This window comes from Lepisma saccharinum, chromosome 17 (assembly GCF_977018435.1).
Source record: "Lepisma saccharinum chromosome 17, izLepSacc3.1, whole genome shotgun sequence".
Lineage (NCBI taxonomy): Eukaryota > Metazoa > Arthropoda > Insecta > Zygentoma > Lepismatidae > Lepisma > Lepisma saccharinum.
In genome coordinates this window covers 43,916,296-43,933,585 of record NC_139245.1, presented here as the reverse complement: position 1 = coordinate 43,933,585, position 17,290 = coordinate 43,916,296, and the positions used below count along the sequence as shown (strand labels likewise).

Below are 17,290 nucleotides of genomic sequence, written 5' to 3'. Positions count from 1 at the left end.
TATTTTACACAGCCGAACCAGAACGAAAATTACAGCCCTGCCTTTATTTTTTTTTTGTCTGGTTGTGACGGTCCTGTGAATCCGCACAATATAATTGTATGTTTATTGAAATTATTAATTTCATATTATACAAATCACTTTATATTAACTGTTCAAAAAAATGTATAATAATTACTTTGTACTACGTTAATTATGTTTTATGTTATTTATTGCGCTATACGCTGTATAAATGAGATATTTGGAATTCTAACGTTGCTATAGCAACGAGAATCAATAGTCATTGTGTGGTAGTGTGTCTGAAAAAAATGGAAATATAGGTAATAGTGAACTGCATATTTCTCAGTTATTTCACTAATATATAGACCCATAGAAGTTGTACCTTCACCTTCGCGTTTTAGTTTCAAATATTTATGAACGAAATGTAATCGTGCAAATGATAGACTAGTGAACGTCACAGTATAATTGGTGGTCCAGTATTGTGGAACGTTATCAGCACGATCTTAAGTGATGTGTTTTGCGTATGTGTTAACTTACACCATTGTTTTCGTGAATCTAGTTTGTACATAAATTTCTATTATGTACGCATCAAGTAATCCTTATAATCTGAGATCCAAAACAAGTCTTACAGCAAGATCTATCAATTGTGGTGACGATCCTGATGAATCACAAAATAAGAATGGTGCCATAAATATGGTGAAGTGCTGCAAAGATCCCGATAAGGAAAGGTTGGTAGCTTGTGAAAATTGTGGCCATTGGTATCATTTACAATGTTTGGGTTTGTCAGATAAGCATTGGGAGTTATACCAGTTAAATGAAAATTATTTCTGTAAAGATTGTGATCCATCTTATGACCCGTTCAGTATTGAAGCTTTCGTGAAATGGAAAAGAAGTAAAGAGAATGTTCAAGAAATTGACATTCGTCCTTCTGTGTTGGCAGAGACGTCAATGGGGCAAAGTAATGTTCCTTTTCAAATGTTTGATCTACTTGCAGAGTTAAGGAAAATCAGCGAGTCACAACAGGTGGAATTTACAAAAATGAGGGAAACACAAAAGCTTGAGTTTACAAAAATGAGGGAAACTCAAGATTCTATGAGGCAAACTCAAGAGTCTCAACAGATTGAGTTTACAAAAATGAGAGAAACTCAAAAGCTTGAGTTTACAAAAATGAGGGAAACTCAAGATTCTATGAGGCAAACTCAAGAGTCTCAACAGCTTGAGTTTACAAAAATGAGGGAAACTCAAGAGTCTCAACAGCTTGAGTTTACAAAAATCAGGGAATCTCAACAGGAAATTCAAAATTCACAGCAACTACTCAACCTTGACTTCCACGAATTGAGTACATCGTTACGGAAGGAATTAGCTGAAGTTGCCGAGTCCTGCAAATTAGCAACACGTTCATTACATCAGGAAATGGAAAGAGAAGTGCAAGGACTAACAGAGAAAATCGAGGAAGTCAACACTACTTGTGCAGAGAATTCTGATAAACTTGCTGGATTGAATAATCAGATTACAGAATGCCTGAACAATGTTTCAGGGTTGTCTCGGCAAGTTCATAGACTTGAAGTCGTTGTGAGCAAGGACGAAATAACGAAGCGCGTAGAAGCATGTGAGGAAAAGATTACTAAGTTAACATCAAATATTTCGACTAATGTTGACTCAAGTAATCCTGTACAAGTTTACAGTTCTCATGTGAATGGTAACTGTCAACCTGGTATTCCTGCACGGAACCTAACCTCTCCTAAATCATCTAATTCTTCAGCGTGTGATGTTTCTGATGACGAACACAATCGCATTGCTTCACAAAGACACAAACGTTCTAGAAATAATCGCATGAGAGCTAGTAATACTAACAAGTTATGTCAATCAACCCGTTCTTTATATTCTGATGGTTCTGGGCAGGAAAGAAAAAGGCAAGTTAACCAAAAGTCATCAAACCCGCAGAATCATCGATGTGATTATCCTGACAATTGTGTGCGTTCGTTTACTCAAGAACCTCGACGGTTGGTAAGATTGAATGAACTTACTGTTCTTCCTAAATATTCTGGAGATCCTGAAAAATCAAGCCCACGTAAGTTTATTAAAACTTTATCGTCCTACTTAGACTTACTGCAAGTTCCTGACATGCAAAGGCTTGAATGTATTACTAATTGTTTCCAAGGACCTGCAGAAGGTTGGTATAATACTCATGTCGATTCGTTTACATCGTACAAACAGTTTGTTGACGAATTTCTGAATCACTACATGTCTTATTCGTTAACTCAGGCTCAATTATCTGAACTTAGAAGTCGTAAATATGATCCTAAATCGACGAGTAGTATGGAAGTTTTTGCTATTCGTACGCATTCAGCATATTATAATTTAGTTGATCGTCCGAATGATGCAGAAGTTATTGACATTTTAATCAATCAGTTGCCCACATCTATTGCACAAACAATATTAGCTGCTAGATTAGTTAAAATGGATGATGTAATTGCGTTACTAAAGAGGTTGGATTTAGTGAATTCAAGATCGAACAAGAGTTTTAAGGTTCAAGACGTAACGTAAGACCTAATGATAGTGTTCATTTTGTTTCTTCTAGCGATGAAAATAAAAGAATTAAGATTCCACGTACAGATGTTCCGTTTGTTGCTGAAAACCAACAATCAAACTCCAGCCAGAAGACGATGATATTTAATAGAAATAATAATTTTGGGAAGCCTAACCTAACTAACAGACCATATAATCGTTACAGACGTAATGGTGCAGGAACTCAAAATTTCCGGCAAAATAGAAGTCCACAAAGCTCTCGATACTTCAACAATAATGGTAGATTTATGAGCAACAGTTTCAATGCCAGAAACGAGCAAGAACAACAGCAATTTACACTGCGTCCTAACTCTCAGTTCTCTAACAATAATTTCCACTATTTCCAACCATGAAGTGTGTGTGCCAATTGCGGATATTCGTCTTCTCAGTTGTCAACGGGAAACAGTTGCAATGCAACTGCAGTGGCGAATACTCCATTGAATGAAAATGCTCCATCTTTCGATCCAAGAGAAACTTCTTGTAAACAGTTCATTTCTTCTGCCCCTGAAGCAACATTAAACGAACGTCGCGGGTGAACGTGGACCAGTTTGCTCGCACTAACATAATGGAGGGTCCGTCTAAATCATATTGTAGTGATAATATAAGCACAACTTGTCAGTATGCTGTATTAAGTAATTCCGTTTTATCTGAAGTTGATCATTGTTATCCACTTTCAATATTTTTCCAGTTAGATTGGTACGAAGATGAACCTACTTGGACTTTAAATGATACTGGCATACCTACTCCTATTACTGATCAACCTCTGATCACAGGAACAGTTTGCGGTATTACAATACAGTGTGTCATCGACAGTGGAAGCCAGTGTAATTTAGTCAGTTATGAATTATGGTGCAGTATAAAATCAATTATTCCGAGTGCCAAACTGGATACAGTGGATCAACTTAAGTTATTGCCGTTTGCAGGACATCAGAAGTTTCGTGTTGCTGGTCGGAAGATTATAAGTATTTCAATTAACTCGGAAGTTTTTTCTTTGGAGATGTTTGTATTGAAGCAACTGCATGCTGAATTAATTCTCGGAATACCATTTTTAAGGCTATACAAAGCTGTACTCGATTTTAGAAGAAACGAAATTAGTTTGATGGCGTCTACTGGTTCCGAACTAGTTCAGCCATTTAACTCTAGCAAAAGCACAACTGATAGGGATCGCTGCCAGATGCAGGAAGTTACTATAGTCGAAGAAGCAGAAAATTTACTTATCGTTTCTCTAGATCAGATCACAACGAAGGTACGGTCGTGTGAATCACTCAGCACGGAGCAGCAGTCTCAGCTTGAGAATCTAATAATAGAATATCATAGTTTGTTTTCTGATCGACCCCGATCTGCATTCGTAGAACCTTATCAAATTGAACTAGACACAAAGGAACCAATTAAGGCACCTATATATCCGGTACCGTTCGCCAAAAGAGCATCGTTAGAAAGGGAACTAGAAAAATGGAAAGCCTGGGTAATAATTAAAGAGATGTCTTCGCCTTATTTAAATCCTGTACATATCGTACCAAAATCTAACGGTGAGTGGCGTCCAGTGGTGGATTTTCGTCGCCTAAACCAACATGTAATTTCACCACTTACCCATGTTGAACCGATAAACGAGCTACTTCAACATTTTAAGGGTGCAAGATATTTTTCTTCGATTGATCTCTCCTGTGGATATTTTCAAATACCACTTACGTCCGACTCGTATAAGTACACAGCTTTTTCGTATCGAGGACGACAGCACGTGTTTTGTTACTTGCCATTTGGTATAAAATCAGCTGTTTCTGTTTTTGTTGAGAGAATGAATAAGGTGTTTGGACCAGAGACTCATTCATTTCTGATGATATATGTGGATGACATTTTAATATTTAGCCCAACAATAGAGAAACATTTTGAACATCTTGATTATGTTCTACAGACATTGCAGAAGACGAACATGTCCATAAAATTTTCCAAATGCAAATTTTTCCAAACTGAAATTAAGTTTTTGGGTCATGTGGTGTCTGGTTCCGAGATTAAGGTCGATCATGATAAGGACTCAGCTATTCTACAGTTTCCTGTTCCTCAAAACAAGAAGTCACTTCGCAAATTTTTAGGACTGGCAAATTGGAGGAATCGTTTTATACAGGGATTTTCAGATATCGCTAGTCCATTATATCATCTTTTACGCAAGAATGTGCCTTTTTATTGGACACCTCAGTGTCAAGAAGCTTTCTTGTTACTAAAGAATGCTCTAATTTCAGCACCAGCATTGAGTCAACCCGACTTCGAGTTGAGGTTTTGTGTTTCTGTTGATGCAAGCCAGAAAGGATTGGGTTGTGTACTTTGGCAAGTTGATAATGGTGAAATTCGTGTAATACAATACGGCAGTCGTGCTCTTAGAGGAGCAGAGATTACATATAGTACACACGAATTGGAATGTTTAGCTATATTATTTGCTCTGGAGAAATTTGCTATATATCTTAAAGGAACTGATTTCAACTTATATTCGGATCATAAGTCGTTGTCTTGGCTTAAAACTGCACAATCACTTAATTCTCGTCTTACGAGATGGGCTCTCAAACTGCAGTGTTTTGATTTCACGTTATATCATGTCCCAGGAGTTTCGAATAATATTGCTGATACGTTGAGCAGATTTCCGCCTTGTACTACTTATTGTGCACTTGATGATAAATTATATATCAATCAAGTAATTGTGGAAGATTCACAAGATGGTACTTCTTCTATTTGGCTAAAAGCTCAACGAGCAGATGAAAAATGTAATAATATAATTTCTCACCTGGAAAATAGTACAACTGATAAAGACTTTTCAAAGTATCTTCTTCACGACAAAATTCTTTTTTATAAACCCAATTCAGAAGAAATTTGTAAACTTGTAGTGCCACGTGAGCTTATACCTTTGGTATTGCACAAAATGCATGATTTAAATGGACATTTTGGTTATCAGAAGGTTTTATCAGCTTGTAGAAGGGCATATTTTTGGCCGTACATGAGGAAATCTATTAGAAATTACCTGAAAGATTGCTTAGAATGTGCACGAACCAAGATTGTAGGTCGGCCATTGCGGAGAGATGAATATCACGTCGTTTCTCAACAACCGCACGATTTCCTCTCTATTGACTTAATCGGAAAATTACCAAGATCACATACATATGAATATCTTCTCACAATTGTAGACGTTATGTCAAAGTTTGTTATGATTTATCCGTTAAGAAAAGCGACTGCCAGAGAAATTATCAATCGTTTTGAAGAACAATATTTTAAACATTACCCTGTATGTAATATATTATTATCAGATAGTGGGAGCCAATTTACATCAAATGAGTGGAAAACCTACATGGATTCAAGGAAAATTAAGCATATTACTACCACTACATACAATCCGAAATCTAATCCTATTGAGAGGTACAATAAGGAGATTGTTAGATTACTGCGATTATTCTGCAATGATAATCACACCAGTTGGTATACAAAAATAAATTATATTATTCAGTTACTAAATCATTCTTGCTCTTCAGTTACCGGATTATCTCCTAGTGAACTTTTCTTACATGAAGATATGAAGGACTCAATATTTGAAGAAATCGGCTGGCCGGAGCAAATTAAATCTTTGCCATGGAAACGCAAATTGTTTTTAGCGGAAATCAGGACTAGACAATCTAGAAGAAGTAGAAAGATTAAGAATGCATTGAACTCGATTAAACTTCAAACAGGAGATTTGGTTATGATAAGAAATAGGCAAGTTAGTTCTAAAATTAACAGCCAGATTCATAAATTGTTCAACTTGTATATTGGGCCATTCCTTGTCAAGGAAATTAAGGACAATAATGCAATTCTTTACACAATGAACCAGCAATATTATGACAAGGTGAACTTTTCAAATCTTCGAGTGTTTAACTGTTCGGAAGAAAAGAGGAATCAACTCTTGTCTGAGAATTAAATTTATGAGAGTAGATACTGGAAAAGGGAAACCATTCTGTTTATCATATTGTACAATTGAATGTTGTATTATGTTCTGATTTGTTATTACCTGTTAGGCACAAATCTGTTTATGTGCATGTTGTTGTCGAATGTCAGATAATATTGTCCATTTGTAACTTTGTTTTAGTTATGTTGATAAACAACGGACTGATTTGTAAATGAAAACTCCTCCTCGCTGTTTGGTAGTTTTCATTTTCCAGGAGGAGGGGAATGTTGTGACGGTCCTGTGAATCCGCACAATATAATTGTATGTTTATTGAAATTATTAATTTCATATTATACAAATCACTTTATATTAACTGTTCAAAAAAAATGTATAATAATTACTTTGTACTACGTTAATTATGTTTTATGTTATTTATTGCGCTATACGCTGTATAAACGAGATATTTGGAATTCTAACGTTGCTATAGCAACGAGAATCAATAGTCATTGTGTGGTAGTGTGTCTGAAAAAAATGGAAATATAGGTAATAGTGAACTGCATATTTCTCAGTTATTTCACTAATATATAGACCCATAGAAGTTGTACCTTCACCTTCGCGTTTTAGTTTCAAATATTTATGAACGAAATGTAATCGTGCAAATGATAGACTAGTGAACGTCACATGGTACCTAGAGAGGTTGTGTTGTTTCTCCCGAGAGATCTAATCTTACCAGTTAATCTTGTAACAGACAATGCTCTACTAGACACGTTTAAAATCCAACATTCATTCTGCCCGATTATCTCCCGACTTTTGCTGGCACCAGTCTGACTGGTGTCAATATTCTTGGAGTTTCGCTTGCAATAAGCGAGAGATTGTTTTCCTTTCCATTGGTCTCAGTGCAAACGGGTTTCTCATGAACTAGAATTGTAAGAATTTCCTGGAAAAGCAACGACTGTGCACAATTGAAATAAAGTAACATTATTTTAAATTCTCTTTTGTGAAAACTTTTTCATGTTCTATTTTCCTTCTCACAACACGCATCCTGTGCATAACAGGTTGTATAACTACCAGGATAAATGGTGTTACCATCTCCTAGGCATCTTTGTGTCCGTTTGAGCTCCCTTTAAGCTGCAAATTGGTGCAAATTCCAATAACGACCCCTTCGAAATAACGACCCTTTTCCCGGGAACTGTGAAAGGTCGTTGAATCGAGAGTTGACTGTACATTTTAAAATATTTTTGCATTATCCATACAGTGAACCAATGTGCACATTCAACAAATTTTACCTAATGTTTATGTTTGATATCCACACGAACCATATTGATTTCAGCACTTGCCAGGGGTCCCTGGTTCAAATTCCAGCATGGGTTTTCTTTATAAGTGTCCCTTCATCAATTTCATCATATCATCACTCATCCTTGTCAATGCAGTTTGCCAAAAGTTTCAGAAAAGTAAATGACAAAAAATCAATTTGTATATAATCTAATCACACAGACATTCTGGAACAGGCACAAAATAAATTATTGGCTGAATTTTTTTAAGAGGACACTGGTGTAATTAGTGTTTTAGAATAGTTATTAACCCCTTAAGTGTGGAATTTGTTGAACAAGTCGCTACTGGAAAATTTAGGTTTTTTGCTGAGAAGTGTAGGTTTTTCGTCAAATTCAGTATACGCCCTCCGCATTGTGCTGCTGTAGTGTGGAAGGCGTATATATACGCTTTATGTTTGTTTCAACTATATTTGATTTGCTGTGGCGTATATAGTCACACAGATGTTTGATGAGATAGTTCTAGCTGTAGTAGAAACCAAAAATAGTAGCAAGAGAGGAAAGAGACAAAATAGAAGAAAACAAAATCTATACTTGAGCAAAGCAATGCATAACTAACGCCTTCGGATACTTGTCCTGGACCTTCTTTTGCAAATCTGCTAAATGCCCCAACATAACTACAAACCCGTCATAAGTTTGCTAACTAACTAACTCTCTAGCCTTCTTAAACCCGAAGGTTCATGGCTGCAGCAACACAGGCCTTCCATCTGTCCCTATCTTGAGCAAGATCTATATACTCTTTTCCATCCCTACCGATTTCCTTTAGGTCCATCTCAACATTGTCCCTCCATCTTCGTCTTGGCCTTCCTACAGGTCTCTTACCATTAGGTTTCCCGACAAGAATCCTGTAAACTCCTTTCCTCTCCCATTTGTGCCACATGGCCTGCCCAAGTCTTCTTGATTTAATTATTCTAATAATATCTGGACATAGTTTTTCTTGTATGTACGCATTGCTTGCATTATAGAATTATTTTCCTGTAGTTTACGGTTATTACAAGCATAAGAAAACAGTTTTTCTTTGTGACGTTTCAGGAGAACATACGCTCCTTTCATCAGACATTTATTTTCATTTTGACTAAAGATACCTTTATGCTTACAGGCCGAAACCAAGTGTTAGGTATTAATCAAAATCTAATTATTGATAACAATATAATTTTCACTTGTTTCGGCCTGTAAGCATAAAGGTATCTTTAGTCAAAATGAAAATAAATGTCTGATGAAAGGAGCATGTGTTCTCCTGAAACGTCACAAAGAAAAACTGTTTTCTTATGCTTGTAATAACCGTAAACTACAGGAAAATATCTGGACATGAATACAAATTATGTAACCTTCTCCACTCACCTGTCTCGTCATCCCTTTTAGGTCCAAATATTTTCCTAAGGATCTTATTTTCAAATACTCTCAATTTATGTTCCTCTTTCAATGTAAGGGACCAAGTTTCACACCCATATAATACTACAGGCAAAATTACTGTTTTGTATATTTTAACTTTTAGTTTCTTAGATATTAAACGAGAAGACAAAAGTTTATGAAGAGAGAAGTAACATGCATTCCCTGAATTAAGCCTACATTTTATTTCCTCTTTAATATAATTTTCACTTGTTAATATTACTCCTAAGTATTTGAATTTGGAAACTGGTTCAAATGAGTTGTTATCAATAATTAGATTTTGATTATTACCTAACACTTGGTTTCGGCCTGTAAGCATATATTTAGTTTTCTGTTTGTAGTTTTGAAAAATATTTTAGCATTATTCTTAATTGTATTTATATCATCCCCTAATAAGTCTACATCATCTGCATATGCTAACAACTGAGTCACACCATTTAATTTTAGTCCTTCGTTACTTTCTTTTACCTTCCTAACAGCATATTCTAAGGCAAAATTAAAGATCATCTCCTTGTTTTAACCCAGCATGAATTGTAAATTTGTCAGACACATTAATATCCACACGAATTTTACTTTCTGTTTCACTGGTGCATACTTTTATCATACTAACAAGCTTCTTAGGTATTCCAAACTCTACTAATATATTATATAATTTATCTCTTTTGACCGAATCATATGCTTTTTTGAAATCAATGAATAGCTGATGGACATTTTGATTATATTCCCACTTCTTTTCAAGTGTTTGTCTAATGTGAAAAATTTGATCTGTAGTTGATCTGTTACGTTTAAATCCACATTGATAATCACCTATAATTTCATTAGCATATGGGGTTAGTCTTGTTAAAAGAATGTTAGATAATATTTTTATATGTTGTTGAGAGTAGAGAAATTCCACGGTAATTATTGCAGTCCATTTTATCACCTTTTTTAAACACAGGAACAATTATGGATTCTTTCCACTGTTCAGGGATTTCTTCTTTATTCCATATTAAACAAATTAATTTATGAATTTGACATATAAACGAATTTCCACCATATTTAATGAACTCAGCTGGTATTAAATCAATGCCAGGTGCTTTGTTATTCTTTAGCCTTTTAATAGCATCGTTAACTTCAGTCAAGTTAGGTTCTGGAACTAAAGGTTCTGCTGTGTGCACTTCATTTACTTCTGATTTATCTCCTACATGAACATTTAAAAGGTCATTAAAGTATTTCTTCCATCTATTTAGAATATCACTTGGGTCAGCTAAAAAATCACCGTCTTTATCTTTTATCAAGTTTACTTTAGGTTTCCACCCCTTTCTAAATTCATTTACACCTTTATATAAATCTGATATTTTTGTTTTTGCTGTTTGTTTCAATTTCGTTAATTTTGCTTTTCAAGTAATCTCTTTTTTTACTTCTAAACGTGCGGTTAACTTCTCGCTTTATTCTATTATAATTGCTTAGATTTGTATCATCAGAATTATTTAACCACCTAATTCTGTCCTGATTTCTTATTTCTATTAGATTATGACATTCATTATCAAACCATGGCTTACTTTTTCTTGGTTTATGGTATCCTATACTTTCTTTAGCTGCTGATTCTATTGCATTACGTATGTGCTCCCAATTCATATTTACGTCATAAGTTTGAGCAATAATAAATTTATCCTCCAATTTCTACTTATTAACAATTTTTACATGAACAAATAACCCGTCAGATATAGAATCGATACTCACATCAGTAAAACCAGTAAACCCTCCTCCTTATGCACAGATCTCAAGACAGTTAACAATTGAGACCTACTGTTAACATTAGATGGCTCGTCTAACATAATTGAAAATAAAGTCTGATTTTCAGTTTATTTAAAAAAAAAAATCACTCACTACATCACTAATTGCGTATATTAGATCATTGCATTGCATGCTTTACAATGATGGAAATAGCACTCGGAAAAATTGTAATCCTGATGACGTCAGAGAAACCCTGCCATAAACATGGGAGCTGGAAAAAAAAAGGCCTTTTATGACCAGACTGTGAAGCGGTCGTTGGGTGTCTTCCAAGCAGGTAGAGAGATTCTCACATTTTTGCGATGACCTGGGCCAGCGAACACCATTGCCTTCAATAGGAAATGTATAAGCGAGTGTTGGCCACGGGGAATAGTACTGGGCTCTCATTCCGATGCACTAAACTTAGCGAATCCCTTGCATATTTCTAGCCGTTTCATGGTGTCGCTTGGCTTCTTTTGGACAAATATGAGAATATTCTGACTTATATTTTACTTCTCTAAAATATTTAAAATGCAGTATTTTTATTATTTTGCTAAGTCATCGCCACATCCGCCGATGACCGGAGGTTTGCCTGGAAGGTGTTCACTGAATGCAGCATATACTACTGTCAGATTTTTTTTATTCCTGTTCGCAAAGCCATCCCAAAATGGAACTTACACCAAACAAAGATTACATTTAACTGTATAACATACCTTATTTCCACAAAAATTGAACATAACGTTTTTTTTTTAGGTATTCAATGTCAAAGGTCACATCATTTCAATATTTCCATATGAGACTACTTTTTATGAAAACTATGCTCCGTTAGCTTCAAAATAAGCCCAAGATGAAAGTTATACCATAATTAGAAGAAAAGTTATGAATTTTTTTTGTTGACTTTGTAAGCATAACAAATTTGACATTTTTTATGAAGTTGGTAACCCTGCTGTACGAACACCGTGTGTCACTGAGGGCTAAAAGTTTACATGTGTATGTTACTTCATGTTCTCTACCATCCTACCAAATTTCATGAAAATCTGAGATGGTCGGGTTTGCCATGGAATAACCCTATATGAAAATGAAATAGATGGTTGTGGGCTGAAACTACCAAGGTGCATATTTTACATACATTTGTCTACTAGAGTACTGCATTGGACCACTTTCGCTCGAAAATACTCGATCGAATCTCCCACGCTCGAGCATGATATGCTTAAATATATATAATATCAAATATCATTTCAATGGGACAATAATTGTACAAATATATGTGTAAAAATTCGTCCTGATAGTTTCAGCCCATAATCATCTATTCATTTTCATATATTGCTATGTATGAGTAAGATGACTATGTTCACTTAATTTTCAATTTCGCTGCGTCTTTCACTTCACGATCCATATTTGAGGGCTCACTACCACAGACAAATTACGGTTACACGTGAACTACTGGGCTTCAAGTGGATACCGATTGTTTGCTTGTTCGAGTGTTATTCGCTCGAGCGAAGAAACTGTCCATTCTGTAAGCTGTCTAGCGTCGTCCGTACGAACTATTAGACAATCAAGCAAAAAGGCTTCGATGCAGCGCTCTAGTGTCTGCAATTATTGTCACATTAAAATGAGATTTGATTGTATACACTCAAGCGTATCATCATTTCCTGTATATACAGACGTGCACTTAAAAAGGGGAGTATATCCGTAACTGATCGCAGATGCAAATCTACTTTCACATATGCTCAGCTTTCAAAGAATATCGAGCACCCTAATGTCTTGAAACCAAAGAGCAGCATTATCCTGTTATCTTTCAGAGTTGAAGCAAATGTAGATGATATTCTTCGGAATTTCATTAAAGCCCATGACTCTACTGGTACGAAAAATAACCAATTTCTAGAGGAAATCATGAGCTATAAATTTGGTCCAGTGACTTTAGGACATAAATCACATAGTTTGTTACATATTTGCTGTTATTTGCGTCGGAAACCAAGTTTTACGCTAATTCTAAAAATTAAGGAAAAAATTGGGGCTTTCTAATTCAATTAGGATTAAGGTAGCTCCATCAAACAAAAACCACAGTTTAGCAAATTTTCTGCTCTAACATTTCGGTTATCTTCACTTTAGGTGTACAATTAACCGTTTTCAAGATATTTTTTAAAGTTGAATTTTGGTGCCATTTTTCAAGATGATCCTACAGGTCAGAGAGTGAAACTTCAAAATTGGATTCTTCACATTTTTTTTACTATAGAGGTAGTTGGTTTCATTTCTGTTGCAGTTAGTTCCCAAAACAAAGTTACTTTACTAGCCTGTAAGTAGTGGAGAAGCATGACATTTTTATATAGTCATCGCAAGACTTGTCAAACGTCAGGGTCTATCTTTCCAACCTGGAAGAGAGGGGTTGTGGGGGGGTGTACAATATTTCTCCTCAGTAAATGCCCAAAATATTCCAAGCTTTCAACAGCTAACGTCACTCTCACTTCTACCCTGAAGATGAGAGTGACGTTAGCTCTCGAAAGCTTGGAGAGTGACGTTAGCTCTCGAAAGCTTGGAATCTTTAACCCGAGAGAAACTTTTCATCAAAGGAGAAAATGTCTCAGTAAAAATATTGTTTGAAAGCATTGCAAAAAGTGCACAAATCCATACGCTGTGCACACTTGCCTGGCCCCGTTCAGTTGTTATCAAATATTAGATGGAAAAAAAGTCAATTATTGGCTCCCTTTATTGTTCAACTGTGAAACTTAGTGTGATTTATAACACCACCTGGGTTGTGAAAAGGATGGGATGGATATCTTTTAACGTTCTTGTGTGGCAAAGTGGATAAGAATACATGGTATTTCATTCAATGATGACTATTGTTCATTTAAGTTTCAATTTCTCTGCATTTTTCACTTAACGATGCATATTTGAGGGCCCACTGCCACAGACAAATTAAGGTAATACGCATACTACTGGGCTTCCAGTGTATGCTGCTCGTTTTACGTGTTCCAGCATTATTCGCTCGAGCGAAGCAGCTCTAAATTTTGTGTGCTATCTAGCGTCATCCATGCGAACTATTTGGCACTCGAGCAAAATCTTCTCCCTGCAGCAGTACAGGTACATTTTTTATTTGTTCGTAACAGAATCAGCAAAACTTTTCATATTGATCCACCTGTAGTTTTATATTGGTATCTGTAGTTTTGAATTCGGCCAATTGTAGTTTCTTCTTTTGAAATTTTTATTGTCATTAAAACACAAAGAACACGATAATTGGATGATTTTATGTAACCCACAAACAGGTCTTTTAATGCAAACTAGAAATGTTGCCAGTGTAATGTTTTCGCTACAATGATAACAAAAATGTATTTACCAGTGGCCATAAGTCGGTATCTTGACTTGAATTTGAAGTTTCCTTTTCATTCTAGGAATATGATGATAAAAAAGTAGAAGAGGCTCAGAAGGATAAAGCAATTGACAAGGCAGAAAAGGGTGATGGAGATGATAAGCCAAAGACGAAAGCTATGCAATATTGGTTTGAAGATGGTAAGTTGAAGAAGTACATAATGACTTATGGGTCATCAAATCAACGCAAGAAACTTAAGATTTTGACACCCACCAACTCCGATTTTGATGAAATTTCGTATACAGCTTTCTTTATGGTTGAAAGAAACCCCCTAAATTTTTTTCACTACCTCAAACGGTTTTAATTTTACAGCACTTTGAAATGTCATCAAATCAGTGTTGTCTGTCACTCTTGAGACCCTCGACACAAGATACCCTTGCTTACATTTTATTTCTTTTCTCCTTAACCAATCATCAGATATCTCTGAAATTTTTCACAAAGTTTAATGAAATAATGAGGATTTCATAAAAAATACATCAGTACTCAAAAAATTTTACAAATGCCTATAAAAAGACTAATAATGGATTTGTAGCCTAATTTTTGTGGTGGGAAAACTAGGTTACGAAAATCTGAATTTTCATCATGTGGGTATAATGGAACCAAAATGTTTTGATGTTGAAGATCATTGCAAAGACATGCTTTTTCTCTACAAAAAAATTTTTTTTTTTTTTATTCCTTCTAACGAAAATTTTACGTTTTTTGGAAATTGCCTAAAATTTCAGGGTCAATCCGTACCAAATGGTCCAGCACTGGTCACTCGACCATTTTTAAAATTCTTCATTTGTTTGACGTAACCCCTGTACAAGGGTAGTTCAAAACAGGCATTATTTATCTAAAACTAGACTGTTTGAAAATGGCAGCCATTTTTGTTTCATGACTTGCAACACTTTTGACCTATGCAGACAGTTGTGATAATTATGGTAACTCAGCTAAGAAAAACTGTAGAAATCTGGGGTAAAAAACATTGTTTTCAGTACATTTCAGGCTACATTTTATGTTCCATATCTTTTTTCACCACATCTAATGCAAATGGCTGAAATTTAGGGTCAAAACTGACTGTTATTAAATTTTAAAGGGAAATCAATGTATACAATATGTTTTTAGTAGGTAAGCAATGATATATCATAGCTATAATTTTTTTTAGAGGAAACATGTACATCCAAAGTTCCAGCAGAAAATATTTGAGACACAGCTGTACACACCTTTTCTTTGATAACACTGGGGAACAAAAAAAAATATTTTATTGTGTGGCATAAAGTTTAATAACAGTTTCAGCACACAAAACATCTGTGATTGCCAATTGTATGATTGGTTCAGTTGAATTGACTCCAGTTACAAAAATAAGCACACCATGGAAAATGTAGGAGGTAAAATTACTCCACACTTTTCTCGGTAATATCAAAATTTGATAATTTGCTGAAATTCCCATTAAGAAACTTATTTATTTATTTATTTGTAAATTGTTCCTAGGCAACTTATGAAGCATTGCCAGGCAATATATCTCTAAATGTTGAATTTTGTAGTATAACTAAGCGAAATGCGTTTAATGTGAATACATTGGAAATATGAGTTCCTCACGTAGTAAGTGTTTCAATAACCCAAATGTTTTTTGCTATATATGTGGAATATATTGTCTACCATCACAGAGAAGAAATATCATGGATGTAGTGAGAGATTTATGTCAGGTTTATTTTGCCAAAAATCTGGGACAACAGAATAGAAAATGGGTCCCACATATAGTTTGCAAAACTTGTTTGGAATCACTTCGTTATTTGGGCCATGGCGGACGAAAGGGACTCAAATTTGGAGTGCCCATGACATGGAGTGAACCAAAATATCATGTTAATGATTGCTATTTTTTTTGCTGTAAATGTTAAAGGCATGAATAGATTAAAAAAGCGTAATTGGGTATACCCTAATGTAGAGTCAGCAAAGCCGCCAATACTGCACAGTGAAAATTTACCTTTACAAGTATGTACCTTTTCGTAAAATATCGACGATGACGTTGAGATATCAGATGAAAGTGCTAATGACAATAAAAATGAAAGTGATTTTGAAGGATGTAATTCTACACCGCAAGAATTCTCCCAAGGTGAACTGAATGATTTGATTCGTGACCTACATTTGTCAAAAAAATCATCTGAGATTCTAGCATCGCGACTAAGAGAAAAACATTGTCTTCAGCCTGGTGTTACTGTAACATCAAATAGAACAAGAGAACACAATATTCTTCCTTACTTTAGCGAAGACAATGGTCTTGTGTATTGTAACAATATTCCTGAGCTTTTGCTGCTGTTAGGTCTATCAACATATCGCCCAGAGGATTGGCGTTTATTTCTGGACAGTTCTAAAAGAAGTTTGAAATGTGTTTTACTACACAATGGTAATAAACATTGTTCAGTTCCTATCGGACACTCAACAAAGCTTAAGGAAGAATACCAAAACATAAAAATGGTTTTAGAAAAAATTGAATATGCTGAACATAAGTGGCTCGTGTGTGTGGATTTGAAGATTGTGATTTTTTTACTAGGACAGCAAAGTGGATACACAAAACATCCCTGTTTGCTATGTTTGTTGGATAGTCGGGCTAGAGAAAAGCATTGGACGATAAATGTTTGGCCCCCAAGGGAAAATATTACAGTGGGAAAAGCTAATGTCATTCATGAACCGCTGATAGATAGGGACAAAATCATCCTTCCCTCACTGCATATTAAACTTGGGTTGATAAAACAGTTTGTCAAGGCCTTAGATACTAGTGGTGATTGTTTCAAATATATATGCCACACTTTTCCAGGACTAAGTATTGAAAAATTGAAGGCAGGAATCTTTGACGGACCACAAATTCGTACACTTATAAATGATGCCAATTTTACAACTTACATCGAATCTGAGGCCTGGTTGAGCTTTGTGTCCGTCGTCAAAAACTTTTTGGGGAATCACAGAGCAGAAAACTACCGCAATATAGTTGGAAATATGTTGAAAAATTTT

The 17,290-nt window shown here is 35.2% G+C and overlaps 1 protein-coding gene across 1 annotated transcript in view; it reads left to right on the top strand.

Moving 5' to 3' along the window:
* Nucleotides 1–17,290, top strand: part of Usp14 (ubiquitin specific protease 14) — an 89,836-nt gene that overhangs the window by 65,956 nt on the left and 6,590 nt on the right. Inside the window, exon 10 of the mRNA XM_083139372.1 lies at nucleotides 14,325–14,442. Coding sequence (XP_082995498.1) covers nucleotides 14,325–14,442 — 118 coding nt within the window. The remainder of the gene's footprint in view (nucleotides 1–14,324; nucleotides 14,443–17,290) is intronic.